General features: G+C 38.2%; 1 protein-coding gene and 1 long non-coding RNA gene across 3 annotated transcripts in view; one reads left to right on the forward strand and one right to left on the reverse strand.

The window, feature by feature from the left end:
• Positions 1 to 17,438, forward strand: part of LOC126248140 (uncharacterized) — a 28,800-nt gene extending 11,362 nt beyond the window's left edge. The window contains exons 2-3 of the long non-coding RNA XR_007545424.1: positions 12,083 to 12,213; positions 17,337 to 17,438. This is a non-coding gene — a long non-coding RNA (uncharacterized LOC126248140). The remainder of the gene's footprint in view (positions 1 to 12,082; positions 12,214 to 17,336) is intronic.
• LOC126248139 (dual specificity mitogen-activated protein kinase kinase 7-like) overlaps positions 1,623 to 20,093 on the reverse strand; it is a 176,284-nt gene continuing 157,813 nt past the window's right edge. The window contains exons 8-10 of one of the 2 annotated variants that reach the window (XM_049948835.1): positions 19,023 to 19,571; positions 12,072 to 12,230; positions 1,623 to 2,803 (exon numbers count right to left, since the gene is read on the reverse strand). In XM_049948835.1, the coding sequence (XP_049804792.1) occupies positions 12,077 to 12,230; positions 19,023 to 19,571 (703 nt within the window). In that variant the 3' untranslated portion in view covers positions 1,623 to 2,803; positions 12,072 to 12,076. The remainder of the gene's footprint in view (positions 2,804 to 12,071; positions 12,231 to 19,022; positions 19,572 to 20,093) is intronic. The other variant, XM_049948834.1, reaches the window with a different exon arrangement.

A 20,093-nucleotide genomic window follows, 5' to 3' on the forward strand; every position in this document is an offset into this window, starting at 1 on the left:
TTACCAACCAGATTTTGAATAATTAATTGTATCAAGCAAGTCTTAGCCTTCATTGAACACAGATTATCAGATACTTCTCTCATGAGTATTATTAGAGTTAATTTTCAATCTATAAATATAATTCAACAATACAGCCTAAAGCTCTCATTGTCAAAGAAATTTTCTTAGCTATGCTATTGTTCCACAGACCATGCACACCCATTTTTTTTTTTTACTGTTAAGAACTAAAAAAAAAATAACAACCAAGTAATTTTTTACTTTAAATAGAAAAAGGTCATTTTTTAAATTTATGTTCAAATTATAACTTCAAGACTGTACCAAGATTTGTGTAAATATTGCAGTATCTGAAATTTAGTTTGAAAAAACAATGTTTTAAAATTTCATCTACATGGGAGCAGTCCTGAAGCAAGTCAATAATGGATAAAAATAAATAATATGCCATAATGTCATATTATCAAGAAGACTGATCTAGTGAAACCAACTGAGAAATATTTACCAAAATTGTTGTTTTAAAAGTACAGTGACTTCACAGAGAATATCTTGTACAACTAGCTACCTTTAATTAATTCTGCCTTTAATCAGCTTAATCCAGTGAATTTTGGTATCTTAATTCCCCTCTCCCCAACATTCTGTCCTGCATGACAATGTTGCACGAAATGATTACCAGATATTTTTCAGCACAGTCAAAGTATTTTAATGGGCAACTTACTGACTTTAAAATAATTTGCTCTGTGTCCATAATCTCCATTAAGATCAAAGAAGATTAATATTACTGTTAATAATGCTACTCAAATATATGAGTGTATAATAAAACAGAAAAACCATGCAGTGTTGATAACCTCTAAACTTTTTACTGTAATTTTGTGGCTATAAAAATGCTATATCCAGATTCACAAGTTTGAATGTTATTGTCAATATTTTTTACCAAATATCTGTTTTACATGGTTTTAATCATAACACACATGTGTATTCCCGAAATTAAAAATGGTTGTCATAAGTATCACATTTTTCTGTGTAGTCATGACATTTGCAAAAGCTATCACTGTGATGGCACCACGCAAAGAATATGCAAATAAATAAACAAACAAACATGTTTCCTTATACAGTGGCTGAATCATTACCACAGACATATAACTTGTGATAACAATGTTGAATGTGTGTCTTCAATGCAGGCAGTGTTGCTGACTGGTATGCACAGAATTTGATAAAGTTTACGGCCTTTTTCTATACTCTGTTCTGAGTCTCAGTTATTCTTTGCCACCCCAAGCAGCAAAATTTAGTGATGATGAAAAGAAAAGTGCTGTTTCTCACTAAGAGAAGGCAATGTGGAACACAATGATGTAAAAGAGGAATTTAATGAAGCAATAGTTGATTCATGAATTAATTTGGATGTAACAACCAGAACAAAAGAATGTTTGTGAAGAAGAATGTTGAATGTCATTTTATAGTGCACGTATACAATTCCAAATGTAAGATTTTACTGGTTGTTCTACCACAAATATCACATTGGTTCCACTGATCTCTTAATTATAAAGAATACATCACAACAAGAATAAAACATGTAAGAGGGAAACTGTAAATGCCAATGACATTTATTTAAATATACCCTATTTTATTATTTTGTATTGTTATGTATTTCAAATTGAGATTTAAAAAAAAAATCATAAAATGTAAAACAAAATGCATTAATGCCACTCGGTCTCCCTGAGCTTATAACATGACATCATAATGTAGCACAAAGTTAATGATACAATTTTGGTATTTAGTTTCTTGGAATAATGTTTCTTAGTATGCATGCTTTGATAAGTTGTAATACCTGTAGTTCTAATAAAACAACACATAATTAATATCTTAGGACTTAATTCTTGCGACAATTTTGCAATTCATTTTCTTCCATCTCCTCAAGTTCTGTCAGCATATTTCATGTGTTGAATATAAAAATGCAAAAATTTAAGCACAGATAGTGTTAAACACACATTTCGTTATATTATCAACTGCAAAAACTCAATTTCGAATTTCAATACAAAATGTAAGAAACTCAAACACCACAAAAGAAAACAATTACTTCAAAAGAGTTATTAAAACATTTTGACGATACTTCAAAACACAATATACCAATTAAGCTTTACTTTTGGACATCTAAATGTGCCTTCTCTTATTTATGACTTGCAAAAACATTCTTTGTTCTGAAACATATGAATTGTACCGAATTTAAAGTTGGCCAAATTATTTTAAAAAATCCAAAATCTATTGTAACAGTGTACTGTATGAAATAAAATAAAAGGATTGCCATATCATCTTCCATTGCTACATGTTTTATGTCAGAACTGTTCAAGCATACTAGTCATGTGCATTAAACAGCAATAACATATTTTCTTTGGTACACAAATAATGAATCAGTATGCAGAATCTGCTGAAGCCTCTCATCAAAAATAGTTTTATAACATTTAGCAGGAGCAGCTCTGGCATACTCTCCTAAATAATCACTGGAGCTTTATGCACAGCCAAACACAATAGACAGTCTCGCCTTAATGTTTCTCTAACTATCATTTAAAATTGTTACACGAACAACTGCTTTCACTGAAGAGTTATAACAACTTTCAATAATCATTATAACAACTTGCAATAATCAATATAAACACATATAAAAGTCATTCCATGGTACACTCCAACAAATGTTCTTTACGCAGTTTACAGAAAGGGAAATTACTGGGCTAAGCAAACACATTAGCCAAGTGCACTATCCCATGGCAATTGGAACTCTAATCCAACTGCTTGATTGTACTGTCTTCAAGAAATGAATCTGAAACATAAACATAAGTCATAAATTAACTATGGGTAAAATTTTACTGAACTATTTACTTTAATTAACATGCAATATATCACAAAATTTGCTTAATGATGAGCTGACTGTAATAAAAGTAGGAGTTCACAGTAATATTCATTACTGCATTTCAAAAAAGAATTTTTTTCTTGTAGGGAAGTTGTACACAGAGTTGACAAAAGTTATGGGATATCTCCTAAGCTCATGTCATACCTACTTTTGCCTGGTGTAGGGCAGCACCTCAACATGGCAGGGACACAACAAATCATTGGAAGCCCCTGCAGAAATACTGGGCCATGGTGTCTCTATAGCCATCCATAACTGGGAAAGTGTTGCCAGTGCAGGATTTTATACACAAACTTACGTCTCAACTATGTCCCATAAATTTTCAACGGGATTCATGTCAGATGATCTGGGTGGTGAAATCGTTGTTTCTTCAAACCAGTCGTGAACAATTGTGGCCTGGTAACATAAAAATTGGGAACATGAAGGCCAAGAATGGCTGCAGATGGTCTTGAAGTAACCAAACATAACCATTCAGTCAATGATGAGTTCCGTTGGACCAGAGCACCCAGTCCATTCCATGTAAATACAGCCCACACCATTATGGAGCCACCACCAGCTTGCATGGTGCCTTGTTGACAACATGGGTCCATGGCTTCATGGAATCTGCAGCACAGTTGAACCCTATCATCAGCTCTTACCAACTGAAATTGGGACTCATCTGATCAGGCCATAATTTTCCAGTCATCTAGGTTCAACTGATATGGTCATGAGCCCAGGAGAGGTGCTGCAGGTGACATCATGCTGTTAGCAAGGCTCCTATGTTGATCATTTGCTGTCATAGTCCATTAATGCCAAATTTTCTGCACTATCCTGCCGGGTATGTTCGTCATGTGTCCCACATTGATTTGTGCAGTTATTACACACAGTATTGCTTGTTTGATAGCACTGACAACGCTACACATGCACCACTGTCTCAGTCATTAAGTGAAGACCGTCAGCCACTGTGTTGTCTGTGGAGAGAGGTAATGCCCGAAATTTGATTTTCTCATTACACTCTTGACACTGTGGATCTCAGAATATTGAATTTGCAAATGTTTTCTGAAATGAAATGTCCCATGAGTCTAGCTCCAACTACCATTCTGCATTCAAGTCTGTCAATTCCCATCATGCAGCCACAATCATATAGGATGCATTTTCACATAAATCAGCTGAGTACAAATCACAGCTGCACCAATGCAGTGTCTTTTTATACCTTGTGTATAGGATACTACCATCATCTGTATATGTGCATATCACTATCCCGTGACTTTTGTCAGCTCAGTGTAAATATCAGTATTCTCTTTTAAATGACACTTGACACAAAGTTATTCTTATTTGCTAATGTATTTTCAAATAATTTTAAGGTCCATCTTGTTAACACATGCCAAGTTTTTTATTTCCATATTTACTTGAGATTGTATAATCAAAGCATCTAGTAATAAGGGAAAATTCACTTGAGAAGACTATAAAATTATGAGACAGAATTGCTGGCAAGCGTTTACACTTACCAGGCAAAATTTGTAGCACTGCTGACAGATAAATATAAAAGCAAACTAATACATCTACTGGTACATAAGTAGTCCACAAATTAATGTACAATGTACTATCTTTTTGAAGGAAGGAGAGAGAGGGAGGTTGGGCTATTTAAAAAGGAAGTGGAGGTCACTCAGATCTTAGGGTGAGAGGGAACTATTTGTTGTGAGGAGGGAGAAGTTAATTTCACATGAAGCTTACGGGAAAGTGAGGTGAAAATGACGTGTCACTTGATGCAATCATGAAAGTCAATAGCAGTTGATCCAATAAGTCATGAGTGACAGAGCTAAATATTTGTGACAAGCAAGAATATAATTCATGATTTAAATAATTAATAACTCCACAAGTTACTATTTTTTCATGCTTAGCACAATGTGTTTTGAGAATTTATTTCCATTTTCAAGTGCATTTGTTTACATAAATATTTTTCATTGTTTAAATCATGAATGACATATCTGCAGGATTTCCTAAAGCACCAATTATGATGAACAAAATTAAGAAAGAATATAATTGTCACTGTTGCTCATTTCACTCACAGCAATTTAAAATGTGCTCTTAGGTTCCTTCATAACCACAGCTCATAAATCGTGACATATTAAGAAATAAACAGCCAGATATTTGTGACAAACAAGAATATAAATATCATTGCCATCTATTTTACTAGCAGCAATTTCATCTTCCATTTAATTAGACTAAAGTCACAAAATAGAACAAACTTACTCCTGAGAGGGAGAGAGTTCTCTTAAATGTAAATAACATCAAATATTGCAGAACAGAATTCTATTGCACTAATAAGACAGTCACAGAAACTTGAAGATATATACTTCTTTTGACTCTGTAACTCCACGTTTCTAACCACAACACCACAGTGAACATACATAACTTTTGACAATATTGTCTTTCATCTAGGATCTCCTGAAGTCTTTTACTGCCTATGTATCACTAATTGGCATTTAATTGTAACAAATCGTACCAATAGTGATGTGTCTGCAATAAATCTTCAATGCACCATTGCATATCTTCATAACACAAATACAAAAACAAGTAAACACAATGAAATCCAAGACGGTGTCACCAAAGTTCTTCACTTGTCAACTGCTATTAAGTTTTGTGGTCACATGGTGGGACATGTCATTTTGATGTCACTTCACAACAGGCTTTCAGGTTTACTAACAAGTCCTGTTGAGGACATGTCGGTGACAGAGATGGAGGGGAAGGTGTTGGAGACAGTAGGAGGTCAAAGGTGTGTGTGTGTGTGTGTGTGTGTGTGTGTGTGTGTGTGTGTGTGTGTGTGTGTGTGTGTGTAATGAAAAAATGGGAAAATGTGTTATATTTTTTCATTATTAATATTACTTTTTCATCATTCCTCCTTTCAGTTTTTTTACCTAGTTCTTAATTGCTCTATTTATTTCTCTTTTGCTAATCTATCAAACCTGTGTTTGGGGAAATGCATAACACAATGCTGTCTTGTGGCAAATGATTGCCTCCGACTGAGTTCTTTGTATGTGAAGACACGTATGACATGTGATGCTGTGATTGTGTTCCTTATTACCTAAAGGATGGTCACAGACTGAAACTGGGCATAATAAATAAGAATTACAAGACAGCACGTTGTTAAGCATTTCTCCAAATATACTCCTTTTAAAAATAAAGGGCTGTATCATGAAGGAACTATCTGAATGGGACAGAAAGTGGTAGATGTAATGTGCATATATAAGCAAATTAATGATTGCAATTTCAGAAAAATTGAATGATTTATTCATGAGACAGAAATTCACAAACTGAGCATGTCAATAATGCATTGGTCTACCTCTGGCTCTTATGGAAGCAGTTATTTGGTTTGGCATTCAAATGGTTCAAATGGCTCTGAGCACTATGGGACTCAACTGCTGAGGTCATTAGTCCCCTAGAACTTAGAACTAGTTAAACCTAACTAACCTAAGGACAGCACACACATCCATGCCCGAGGCAGGATTCGAACCTGCGACCGTAGTGGTCTCGCGGTTCCAGACTGCAGCGCCAGAACCGCGCGGCCACTTCGGCCGGCCGGTTTGGCATTGATTAATAGAGTTGTTGGATCTCCTCTTGAGGGATATCATGTCAAATTCTGCACAATTGGCATGTTTGATTCACAAAATCCAGAGCCAACTGGAAGGTCCTGCCCATATTGCTCTAAAAGTTCTCAATTGGGAGGAGATCCAGCGATCCTGCTGGCCTAGGTAGGGATTGGCAAGCATGAAGACAGGGAGTGGAGACTCCAGCCATGTGCAGGTGGGCATTATCTCACTGAAATGTGAGCTCAGGATGACTATGAAGGACAAAAAAATGGAGTTTAGAATATTGTCATTGTACCACTGTGCTCTAAGGGTGTTGCAGATGACAACCAAAGGGAGTCCAGTATGAAATGAAATGGCACCCCAGACCATCACTCCTGGCTGTTGGGCCATACAGCGCGTGATTGTTTCCAGACACGTCTTTGCTGGTCATCAGGGCTCAGTCCAAAGTGGGATTCATCACTGAAAACAAGTATACTTCAATCAATGAGATGCCAGACCAAAGACATGTCTGGAGATGCCCCAGATAGTCGTGAGATACCAACCTAACTGTTGTCCACCATGACACAATAGCATGGAGCGGTTGTCTGGGGTGCCATTTCATTTCATAGCAGGATCCCTTTGGCTGTCATCCATGGCACCGTTACAGTACAGTCCATCCTGGACTTACATTTCAGCAAGATAATGCCTGGCTGCACACAGTGAGAATGTCTACTTCTTGTCTTCGTGCCTGCCAAAACCACATTACAGGCAGGACCCTCCAACTAGCTCATGATTTTGATGCTCTAACATGTCAATTGGACAGAATTTGGCATGATATCCCTCATGAGGACATCCAACAACTCTTTCAATCAATGCCAAGCCAAATAACTGCTTGCATAAGGGCCAGAGGTGGACCAACATGTTACTGACTTACTCCATTTGTGAAGCTCTTCCTCTTGAATAAATCATCCAATTTTTCTGAAATTGTAATCATTTGTTTGTCTGAACATGTACATCACATCTATCAATTTCCATCGCATTCAGATAATGCCTTCATGGAGCTGCTTTTTTTTTTTTTATTTTTAAAATTCTGTGTTTTCAGACTGAGGCTCAAATCCATTTCACAGACAGTACTTATCCTACTTAGTCAAATGTTCAACACAATTAATATTTAACCAAATGCAAAAACTTTCACACCATTAACAACCTGAGGCTCTGGAAAAGTAAGTGTCTTTGATATTTCTTCTATTCATGAAGTTTGGAATGTATGGAGAAAAGTAGTTGCAGGTTGAAGCTGGATAGTCTGTGGGGCATGGCTGAAGTATTCCATTTGAAAAGCAATGTCTGTGAAATTTAGGTGTAACAATTCAAGTCACAATATAGCTAAAGTTTTAATGGACCATCGCCGGTCAAATTTTAAATCTCACTTTAAAGTATAGGATGAACTTACATGATATAGCATTAACATTTTAAAAGTGGATTACTATTTGAAACAAAAGAGTAAATCAATAACTTGGATCAATTCTGACATGAACAGTGCTCATCACTGTTGCAATAATCAAACATGCTGTATCAAGACTGTAAATAAAAACATATAGTCTGACTTCTTACTTGGCTTGTGTATTAGACATTCTACATCAGAGCTGACTGCAAGCGAGAATGGAAATCCTGATACATAAAATGCACTGAATGATTCTTTTGGATATATAGGGGTGAATGATTCTTTTGGATATATAGGGGAAAGCAGTAGCACTATTCTGATAAATCCTAGGAGATACCTAGAATTTGAAGATAAGGCCAGAGGTGGACCACCATGTTATTGACTTACTCCGTTTGTGAAGCTCTTCCTCTTGAATAAATCATCCAATTTTTCTGAAATTGTAATCATTTGTTTGTCTGAACATGTACATCACATCTATCAATTTCCATCGCAGTCAATGTCAGTCAAATGTGGGGAGAAAAAAGTGAAAATACTAACAATTTCAGTCAGTGCTATAAATGAATGATATTCAACTGGATTGGCATTGCTAAATCAACAAAACAATGATCCATGACAGGAATGGCAATAAATGTCACTCATAAAAGTCTAGAAATTTAGGTGATATACTCTATCATTCAAAATTATTTCAGGCAAATGTTATGGTCATGCTGGGTTCCACAAATGCTGATACTGTGAAAATTATAATACAATGATTCCCCCACAGCTTAATTTCCCAAAACTAGTTTCAGACTAAGGTCATTCAAATCGTACATGGAAAATTAACATATGCCATACAGATATTAACAACATGATATGAAAGTACAGTACAGTAAAAGTATCTCTGCAGCTGTATTTGAGATTTGATTGGAAGATCACACTGCAGCTCATGAATCTAGCAAACCACCTCCAGGCAATATGCACTTCTATCTTGTGTCTGATGTGTTTGTACATGCCAGACAAATATTAGTATTACAAGCACAGACAAACTCAAGGCTGGACTCAAAGGTTTAAAATATTGTTGGTTTGAATTAACTCTATCCTGTCTATTCCAGTATTGGCAGAGTGTTCAAATTTTCAGATGCAGAGAATACACGTACATAAAGAATTTTATTATGAAGGTAAATAGCATCAATAGTAAGATTGCTAGTTCAGTTAGCTATTTGCAGGTTCCGTGGATCATAACAATGACCTCTCACTATGACATGGAATGAGTCAGTTGGCTAGAGGAATATGAGGGACGAAAAAGTCTTAGAAAACTCCAGTGAAATTCATAGTCAAATGTCCCTCTGATAGAAAGTCATTTGTAAGAAGAATGGTGTGAGATTTTTCAGCACTGAATAAGTAACTATTGAGTAGTTTGACAAAGAGCACACTGGGATAATTGTGAAGAAATTTGATATGGTAAGAAAGGATTGTAGGATTTAGCCTATCCTCAATGCACCTGAGGAATGGCGGAGAACCATATCCATGAGACTGGATAATCAAAGCATTAAAGAGTCATAAAAACTCACAAAGAGTCATACATTATCCTCCGATCAATCGGATGCCTTCTCCTAATCCTCTGCTGTTGTCACCTTCTAAGGGTAAACATAGAAACTGACATTACAGACCTATCTCTCACACAGTTCTGAAACGATTTCAACATTTCTCACTTACTGAATTCAAATTGGAACTGAATTGCTCAGACTTTCTACAATACATTAATGAATTATCACAGGCAAGATTTGCTGAATCTCATACCAGCATTTTCAATTATGAGTTGCATGTCACTGATTGTCACTTCCATATTTCAGTATATGCTGACTCCACCAACAAACAACAGTATTTACACTCTGACAGTTGACATGTAAAATTCTCCCTTCCCTGAAGGTTTGTAGAAAATATTTCTGTTCAGATACTGATTTTTAAATTGAACACACAGCCATTCTCAACACTGCCTAAATTCATGCAATTACTTCTTTAGTCAGTTCTGGGCAGGTATCTGGTACATGTCACCCAATGTCACAGTTATCCATACTTCTCCACACTAACAAATAACTTTATCTTTTATCACACAATGCTTTCATGATATGGAATGCGTCAGTGAACTTCTTTGCCAGAGCTATTATTGTTGTGAGTCCCTAAAATGATGATGAGTCCTCTATTGACTCCAGACCATCCAGTAAAGCATTTTCTTACTGTCACAACATCCTGAAAAGTTCCTTTCCAACCCATTTGCTTATCACCTGACCATGTGTTAAATATTCCTTTGATTCCCCTCTTCTCCCCTCCCCCATACAACACTTGTCCTATATACCCTACTACCTGTAGATAGTTCAGTCCCATCACTAATAAGACCTGCTTCCTCAAAGGGAGTCTCCAGTGGGAAAAGCCATGTAATATATCATTTGACAAGCAAGTGTTGTTCAGATTTTAATGGTGGTAGCACAATTACTATGCCATCACTGAAAATTAATAATAGATAGTCCATACCAGTAAGATACAATACCTGCAACATAGTGAACATGGCCTTGGAAACTGCTTCATCACCCAACTAATATGGATTTTTTTCTGCATTCGTCAGTAACTCAAAACTGCATGGATGGAAACTAACTCTGCAGAACCTACCTAGTTCTTATAACACCCTGATGTCAAATTATGTTAACTGTACCTATCTTTGACTAACTCTTTAATTCAGTGAGAAGTAACATTGGTTGAGACTCTTGACCTCATTCAGGAGAAGCAGTGTTCAAATCCCTATCCACCAAATTCAGATTTAGGTTTTTCATGGCAAATGAAAAGACAGTTCCTTTAACCCTTTAACTGCTCTGGACGTGTTAACGCGTGCGCCTTTGTACCTGTCCCTGTGTGCTCTGAACATGGTAATCTGATCATGTCTACACGTAGACACTTTCAGAGTACCAGGTAGAAGGACTGGTGGCGCACGTGAACACATTCAGATCACACATGGACAGGTACAAAGGTGGGCGCGTTAACATGTCCAGAGAAGTTAAAGAGCATATGGCCAATTTTATGTCCCATTCTTGTTCAGTCTGTCTTTATGACCTTGTCACTGATAGGATTCTCAATCGTAATCTTCCTGCCTTCTTTCATACTGTCCTTCTATCTCCTTTTCTCTTTATCATTTCCCATTTACTCATGCATTTATTTGTTTGAGTTCCTTTATTTTTTATGATTTGTGGCTTTTGTGCCTTTTCTTCCTTTGATCACTTCTCCTCCACTATTTGCACTGTTTGTCCCCACATATGTCTCATCTCTGCTTTTATTGTCAATAATTTCTTCCCGTTTCAGTGGTTTATCAACTGCTGTCTCAGTAATGTCTAGCTTATCATGTTTTTAAATCATATCTATTCTTAGCTTTGCTTAATGGTTTTCTTTTTCCTCCTGATCTGCTGGCTTTCCCTTGACTCAGGATCTGATGTCCATTGTTGCTTTGGAAATAGAAATTTGTTCACAAAATAAATATAACTGCTGATTAGTTGGAGCTATTTGGCATGACATATTAGTGAACATCCACTTTTCAGTAATAACCTGCTGTCACGAGTTTCATAAAAATCAATCAGCTCTGTAACATAAGATGAGCAATTTAAAACATATTCTATGCATCAGTGGAAAGCAAACTGACAGATTCCTATACAATTAATGGAAAATAACTGCTGAAAGATTTTGAGCAGTGGAAGGAACAAATGCAGATGCATGTTAACTCAAATACGCTCTGTTTAAAGAAAAGCACACTACCTCCAAATATTTCATAAGTTCACATGTTTGCAACATTAGTTTAATTTCTTATTGTTAAACAATATACCCAACAATTATGTTGGAGTGCAAGAAAACATATGTAGTAGCCTGTTAATCTACTACCACTGAGTTGATCAATGATGATGAAACCTGTCACAATGTAAAGATACAATGAAAGATCGAAAAAGGGTCATGCATCAATACAGCATTACATATAGATTCTTTGTAAGCAAGCGGTCTTTTCTTTTATGCCAAGGTTGTATACTTGATAGTTTGGGGTTAGTGATATATTTCCTTACAGATGTTTATATAATATCCTGTAAGCATATGCAAAAAAAAAGGTATTTCATTATTTATAAGCCCAATATAACTTCAGGCTCCAGGCTCGGTGCTAATAACAGACTGAAATTATTACTTTTTCTACAGGTCCTCCAGTACTCGTCGTTGAGGTTCAGGGGTGTACTGGAAACGTGCTCGAAAATGCTCCACCCGCCTGTGTTGTGGAGATCCAGGAACTGATGTACTCTCTGACAATCTTCTAGGAGGTGGCTGAGGAGGTGATGGTGATATATACCTACAGAAATTCCCACACATTACTTCTCAACAATGTAGAACTAAGTGAATTAAAGCAATATTAAATATGAATAAAATGTTGGACGATGAATAACACATCGTGTGAGTCTTACTTTGGAGCACTGAACATTGACACTGTTAATATACTAGCAACAAAATAAAAGCAGTATGAGCAGGGAAACAGAGAAAATGAGGAGAAAGGTAGAGGAGCAGTGAGGAGGATGGGGGAAATAGACTGATGCTGGTCACCTTATTAGACATATTATCATATGACTTTGAAAAATTATGAGTTCCATAAATTATTAAAGGTTTTGTAAAAACTAAATATGTAAAATGTAATTAGTTAGATTAAAAAAATCTACTCACCAGACAGCAGCAGGAGAACACACATATAAAAAAAGGTTCTACTTATGCAAGCTTTTGGAGCCAGTGGCTCATTTTTCCAGCAGAAGTGTTGAAGGGGAAGGAAGAGGGATGAAGGGAAAGGAACTGGAGAGCTTTAGGAAAATGGGTAGAGATCAGAAAAGTATCTAAAATGGAGTGAAGAAAGGAGCAGTTCCTGTGAAGAAATGCTGAGACAGAAGTAATTAATGTAAATTAAGACCACATGGGAGGTGAGGGCCAAGGACGTAATATAGTACTAGTTTCCACCTGTGAAGTTCTGAGAAACTGGTGTCTCGGGGAATAATCCAGATGGCGCATGTGGTGAAACAGGTACTGAGGTCATGACTGTCACAGGATATTTGCTGGTATACACCCTCTGCCTATACCCATTCATCCTAACTGACAACTTGGTGGTAGTCATGCCAATGCAGAAGGCCAAACAGTGTTTACATAACAGCTGGTATATGACGTGCTGTTTCAAAGGTGGCTCCCCCTTTGATATTACGTGTTTTGCCAGATTACAGGGCTAGTATAGGTGGTGGTGGAAGGGTGCATAGAGCAAGTCTTGCAGCAGGTATGGTAACAGGGCTAGGATCCATATTGTAAGGAGATGGATGCAGAAGGAGCATAGGGTCTGACAAGGATATTACAGAGATTGGGAGGGCGATGAAAAAATAGTCTAGGCGGGATGGGCAAAATCTCAGACAGAATGGATCTCTTTTTATGGCATGAATTTAGGAAGTCGTGGCCTTGTTGAAGTAGATGATTAACAGATTCAAGACCAGGGAAATACTGAATATTAAAGATACCAACCATTTCCTAGATTGTCTGACATCCATGCCCATCCCACTCTCACCACACAGCTTGCTTGTCACCATTCATGCCACCTCCCTCTATACCAACATCCCCCATGTACATGGTCTGTCTGCTGCTGAACATTTCCTCAGTCAGTGCTTACCTGATTTCAAACCTATGACATACTTCCTTCTCACCTTAATCAACTTAATACTTACAACAGCCGTGCGATTAAAGGCGCTTCAGTCTGGAACCGCGTGACCACTACGGTCGCAGGTTCGAATCCTGCCTCGGGCATGGATGTGTGTGATGTCCTTAGGTTAGTTAGGTTTAATTAGTTCTAAGTTCTAGGCGACTGATGACCTCAGAAGTTAAGTCACATAGTGCTCAGAGCCATTTTTTGAACTTACAACAAACAATTCACCTTTGAGGGGCATACATACAAACAGATCAGGGGTACAGCCATGAGGAGTAGAATGGTCCTTCCTATGCCAACCTTTTCATGGATCGCTTGGGGGGGGGGGGGGGGCTTTCCTGGGATCCATACACCTTTAGCTCCTGGTTTGGTTTAGATACATTGATGACATCTTTGCCATATGGACTCATGGTGAGGCTGGGCTGTTAAATTTCCTGGAATCTCTAAATACCTTTTCCTAATTAAATTTCACATGGACCTAATCTGAATCCCATGCCACTTTCCTTGATGTTGATCTCATCCTCACTGTAGGCCAGCTACACACTTCTGTCCACATTAAACCTGCTAACAAACAACAGTATATACATTTTGACAGTTGCTATCCTTTCCACGTCAAACGTTCCCTCCTATACAGCCTTGGCATTCAAAGCAAACGTATTTGTTCGGATGCAGACTCTTTACAGCAATACACCATCATTCTCACCTCAGCCTTCACTGGATGTAATTACCCCACCAGCATAATTCAAAAGCAAATATCCCAGGCCACCACATCCAATTTTGGTACTGCTGATCAAAGAACAACTTCGGAGCACACCACTTGTCACTCAGTATTATTCTGGTCTGGAATTTATTAACCAGCTACTTTGACAAGGACATGGCTTCCTAAAATCATACCTTGAAATGAGATCCATTCTGTCTGAGGTTTTGCCCACCACACCTAGAATGGCTTTTCATCGCCCTCCCAATCTCCGCAATATCCTTGTCAGGTCCTATGCTCCTTCTGCACCCCTACCATATATCTCCTACCTCTGTGACCATCCCCGCTGCAAGACTTGATCTATGCACCCTCCTGCCACCACCTATACCAGTCCTGTAACCAGCAAAACATATACAATCAAAGGGGGAGCCACCTTTGAAATGACACATCATATACCAGCTGTAATGTAAACACTGTTTGGCAGTTTACATTGGCATGACTACCACCAAGTTGTCAGTTAGCATGAATGGGCATAAGCAGAAGGTGTACACTGGCAACACACAACATCCTGTTGCAGAGCATACTCTACAATATGACAGTCGTGACCTCAGTGCCTTTTTCGCCACATGTGCCATCTGGATTCTTCCCCCAGAGACCAGTTTCCCAGAACTCTGCAGGTGGGAACTATTGCAACAACATGTCCTTTGTGCACACCACACACATGGCCTTAATCTACGTTAATTTCTTCCATCTCAGTATTTTTTCACAGTAACTACTTCTTTCTTCACTCTGTTTTAGTTTTCTACATCTTTCATCTTCTGACCTGTCTATTTTTCACTGTCCCCTCCTACTTGTGCACAATGTTCTAGCAGTACTCTCTATCTGGAATATTACCCTATTTTCCAATTTTAATCACTCAGCTTTCCAAATCTTGTCTGGTGCAGTCCCCAACAATCAGTCTTTCCTTCTCATCCTGTCCAGTAAATCTCCCCTGACACATGGTTCTGGGTGACTTTTCCAAGCTCCATCCCTTTTCTTAAAGCTCTCCAGTTCCTTTTCCTACATCCCTCTTCCTTCCTCTTCAATCCTTCTGCCGGAAGACGGAGCCACAAGCTCCGAAGTCTTGCATAAGTAAAACCTTTTTTTATATGCGTGTTCTTCTGCCGCCACCTGGTGAGTAAGTTTTTTACCTATCCAATTACGTTATATACGTATAAATTTTCAAAGATTTACAGAGTAATACAAAGAGTGCACCTGTGACATATTTGATCAAATCTGTCTAAATATGACAAATTTAGTGTCAGATGAGGAGGGTTATTTGCCTTGTAGCAAAAAATTAATTTACTAAGTGAACCAACAAACATTTACTATTAGTAAAAGAAAGTTAAGACAATCTGTTCACCTATGTATTGCAATTTTTTCATTGCATGTCCTCAGTTTGTTGTTTTGATTTTTCAGTTTTTGTTTGTTTGTTTTGGTTACTTGAATTTACCTAGCAGAAACCATACGTGTTGTAAATCAATTCAATGTAAAAGCGAAATTCTATGTCACTATAATTCTATTGACATTGGACCATATGCATTAAAATAATTACATATTGCTGTACTTTTGTATTTTAATTGGTATTTTGCTATATTTTAGGTCTTTCTCATATCAGAAATGTGTCTATTTCCTTTTGTTAAAAAATAAAAGCATGTGAATTTAGAACCCTGTGTTTTAGAAGTAACACACCACCAATTGAGCCATCATGCCTGTCTCTCAGTGCCACACAAAGCTTCACCCCACTTTTCTTCTCTCTTTTCACATTACACACTGATAATGTGAGAAATCTACTGCAGTGGGATATATACACTCAGGAAGGACTGCTCACTTGAGTCACAATGAATGGACAATGTTCTGGGAGTTTGTAATACCTATGAAATTAATGATAAATGACTCCTGTGTTTTAGTTGACATCTTTTGGATTAATTTCCGGCTAAGATAACTATCACAACTGATGACGGAAATCAGTGATTTATGTTTCTTTACAGATAATGACAGCAGCTCATAGTTTCAGGAGACAGGTTTACAAAACTGGCTCAGAGTACAGTGATTAGTTACATTAAACACAAATGATTCAGCATTATGAGTATGCAAGAAATAATGTGATGGACAAATGCTACTCTTTGATTATCACATTTGTGTGAGAAATTTGTGAGTTTTGTTGCAAATTTATTTTATGTAAGTCCTCAAGCCATAGAATATAACAAAACTAAACTGCTCTAAACTCCATGTGAACACGCCTTGGAAGGCCCACTGGCACCGACCGACTGCTGTGTCACCCTCAGCCCACAGGCATCACTGGATGCGGATATGGAGGGGCATGTGGTCAGCACACCACTCCCCTAGCCATATGTCAGTTTACGAGACCAGAGCCACTACTTCTCAAACAAGTAGCTCCTCAGTTTGCCTCACAAGGGCTGAGTGCAACCCGCTTGCCAAAATGCGTGGCAGACCAGACGGTCATCCATCCAAGTGCTAGTCTACTCGACAGCACTTAACTTCGGGGATCTGATGGGAACCAGTGTTACCACTGCGGCAAGGCCATTGGCACAGTATAGAATATAACAAAGGTAGTCTCAAAATGCAATAGCAGTACTGTAAACCCAACACTGTGGCACGTGCCACATCTGAAGAGCTATGTTGCTATTTTAAATTAAAAACACTTAAGCACAAGGATTCATTTCTAAGGGCACTACTTGTAATGTATCAGTACTAACAAAAGCATTACTGAATGAAATTACAGCTTTATGTTCTTTTCAAATATGTAAACTATGGATCACTGTTGAACGTTTGGTGCATTATACCATAGAAATTTCATGTGCTACATTTACATTACATCTTTATCACTGTTGGTCACTGACACATAAATGTGGTACGCTAATTTAATAGCTGGTAATATTCTCAAGTTAGTTGATGTCTGATTTTCTGCTTGCAGATCCATTTACTGCTTTGAACATTCAGTATTAATGACTAAAGTTTAATTATCATTACAGGGAATAACTTCATGAAGAACTGCAGTGACTCTTCTACCCGCCAAGAGTGACATCCGTGAAATGTAAATGCAGCTAATGAAAGCAAATGGACACTTCGACTATGACATATTTTTCAGGAATAATTCAAATAATTGTCTTCTAAAGACAGTAGAGATATACACAATAAAACAATATACACTACTGGCCATTAAAATTGCTAAACCACGAAGATGACGTGCTACAGACACGAAATTTAACTGACAGGAAGAAGATGCTGTGATATGCAAATGATTAGCTTTTCAGAGCATTGATTAGCTTTTCAGAGCATTCACCCAAGGTTGGTGCTGGTGGCGACACCTACAACATGCTGACATGAGGAAAGTTCCCAACCGATTTCTCAGACACAAACAGCAGTTGACCAGCGTTGCCTCGTGAAACGTTGTTGTGATGCCTCGTGTAAGGAGGAGAAATGCATACCATCAATTTTCCGATTTTGATAAAGGTCGGATTGTAGCCTATCGCAACTGCGGTTTATCGTATCGCGACATTGCTGCTCGCGTTGGTTGAGATCCAATGACTGTTAGCAGAATATGGAATCGGTGGGTTCAGGAGGGTAATGCGGAATGCCGTGTTGGATCCCAACGGCCTTGTATCACTGTCAGTCGAGATGACAGGCATCTTATCCTGATGGCTGTAATGGATCGTGCAGCCACGTCTCGATCCCTGAGTCAACAGATGGGGATGTTTGCAAGACAACAACCATCTGCACGAACAGTTCGATGACGTTTGCAGCAGCATGGACTGTCAGTTCGGAGACCATGGCTGTGGTTACCCTTGATGCTGCATCACAGACAGGAGCGCCTGCGATGGTGTACTCAACGACGAACCTGGGTGCATGAATGGCAAAACGTAATTTTTTTCGGATGAATTCACGTTCTGTTTACAGCATCATGATGGTCGCATCTGTGTTTGGCGACATCGCGGTGAACACACATTGGAAGCATGTATTCGTCATCGCCGTACTGGCGTATCACGTGGCGTGATGGTATAGGGTGCCATTGGTTACACATCTCGGTCACCTCTTGTTCGCATTGACGGCACTTTGAACAGTGGACGTTACATTTCAGATGTATTATGACCTGTGGCTCTACCCTTCATTCGATCCCTGCAAAACCCTACATTTCAGCAGGATAATGCACGACCGCATGTTGCAGGTCCTGTACGGGCCTTTCTGGATACAGAAAATGTTCAACTGCTGCCCTGGCCAGCACATTCTCCAGATCTCTCACCAATTGAAAACGTGTGGTCACTGGTGACCGAGCAACTGGCTCGTCACAATACACCAGTCACTACTCTTGATGAACTGTGGTATCACGTTGAAGCTGAATGGGCAGCTGTGCCTGTACACGCCATCCAAGTTCTGTTTGACTCAATGCCCAGGCGTATCAAGGCTGTTATTACAGCCAGAGGTGGTTGTTCTGGGTACTGATTTCTCAAGATCTATGCACCCAAATTGTGTGAAAATGTAATCACATGTCAGTTCTAGTATAATATATTGTCCAATGAATACCCGTTTATCATCTGCATTTCTTCTTGGTGTAGCAATTTTAATGGCCAGTTGTGTAATAAAACAAAGAATATCAGTACTACAATGTCATTAAAAACTATTTTACTTTACAAACCAATGGTATTTTGTGAGTGCCTTACCTTCTACAAAGAGAAGGTGAGCCTTCGGCAAAGCTTCTTCTTACTGGGGACACATCCAATAAGCCACGTCTTACTGTAAGTGGCGATGATCCCGCTGCACCTCCGTCTAAACTGTTTGCTGATATCCTACTCAACCGTGGTGGTGGCTCCGGGGACTGTCTGGCGGGAGAATACTGTCGAACAGAAGCTGCACCTGGACTTGGTGAAATGTTCCGAGAAAGTCTTGGTGGGGGCAAATTTCTTCGTGACTCACTACCTCCTAAGTGAAACTTCAAATATGACGCAAAACGTTTCTTCACAACCCCACTCGAGCCATTGGAATCGTCCAATTTCGAACTGTCATCTGCGGCTTCCATATTAAGTTGATGAGGTGCTAAGGCTGGCTGCATAGTGGGATAGCTATTCACCTGATGATGGTGATTTTGAAGAGGCATATGTTGTTGGTAAAACCTTTGCAATGCCAAAGGGCTTGGTGAACAGTACTGCTGCTGAGGTGGTTCAGAAGGGAAACGTTTCCGACCAGGAACAGGTGATCCAAGAAAACCGCTCCTGTTAACAGCAAAAATTAGAAAAGTATAAATATAGCTTGCCACATAATGAAACATCTGCATGAAATATACCACACAAATGGCACTTTGTGTATTGTTGTAAATGCAGGAAAGACAGTTACTCTAATTTATAGTGACATTAATTGCTTGGCTAGAGCTCATGCTTTAGCTCACTTTTCCAAACAAAGGTTATAAAAATGGTGTAAAATGGACAATATGATTATTAAAAGGGAAATAAATACATATCAACACCAAACTGGACCAAACAATGCTTATCAGGTTTAATGGGTGTGAGCAATTGATAAGGCTAAGCTGACATACTGGTTCCTAACTGAGAATTATTATGTAATATTGCCTTGGAAATGAATTGTTGTTGAAATTAGTCACCATTCATGAAAGAAAACTCTCAGTAGAAAAACGGATTTAAAAGTGCACGAATAACTTGGTCTAGAAAAATATCATTATGATAAGTGGTAATCACAAGACTTGAGAAAAGTATCATTTTGTTAAATGCTAATCACTA

Source organism: Schistocerca nitens, chromosome 3 (assembly GCF_023898315.1).
Source record: "Schistocerca nitens isolate TAMUIC-IGC-003100 chromosome 3, iqSchNite1.1, whole genome shotgun sequence".
NCBI lineage: Eukaryota > Metazoa > Arthropoda > Insecta > Orthoptera > Acrididae > Schistocerca > Schistocerca nitens.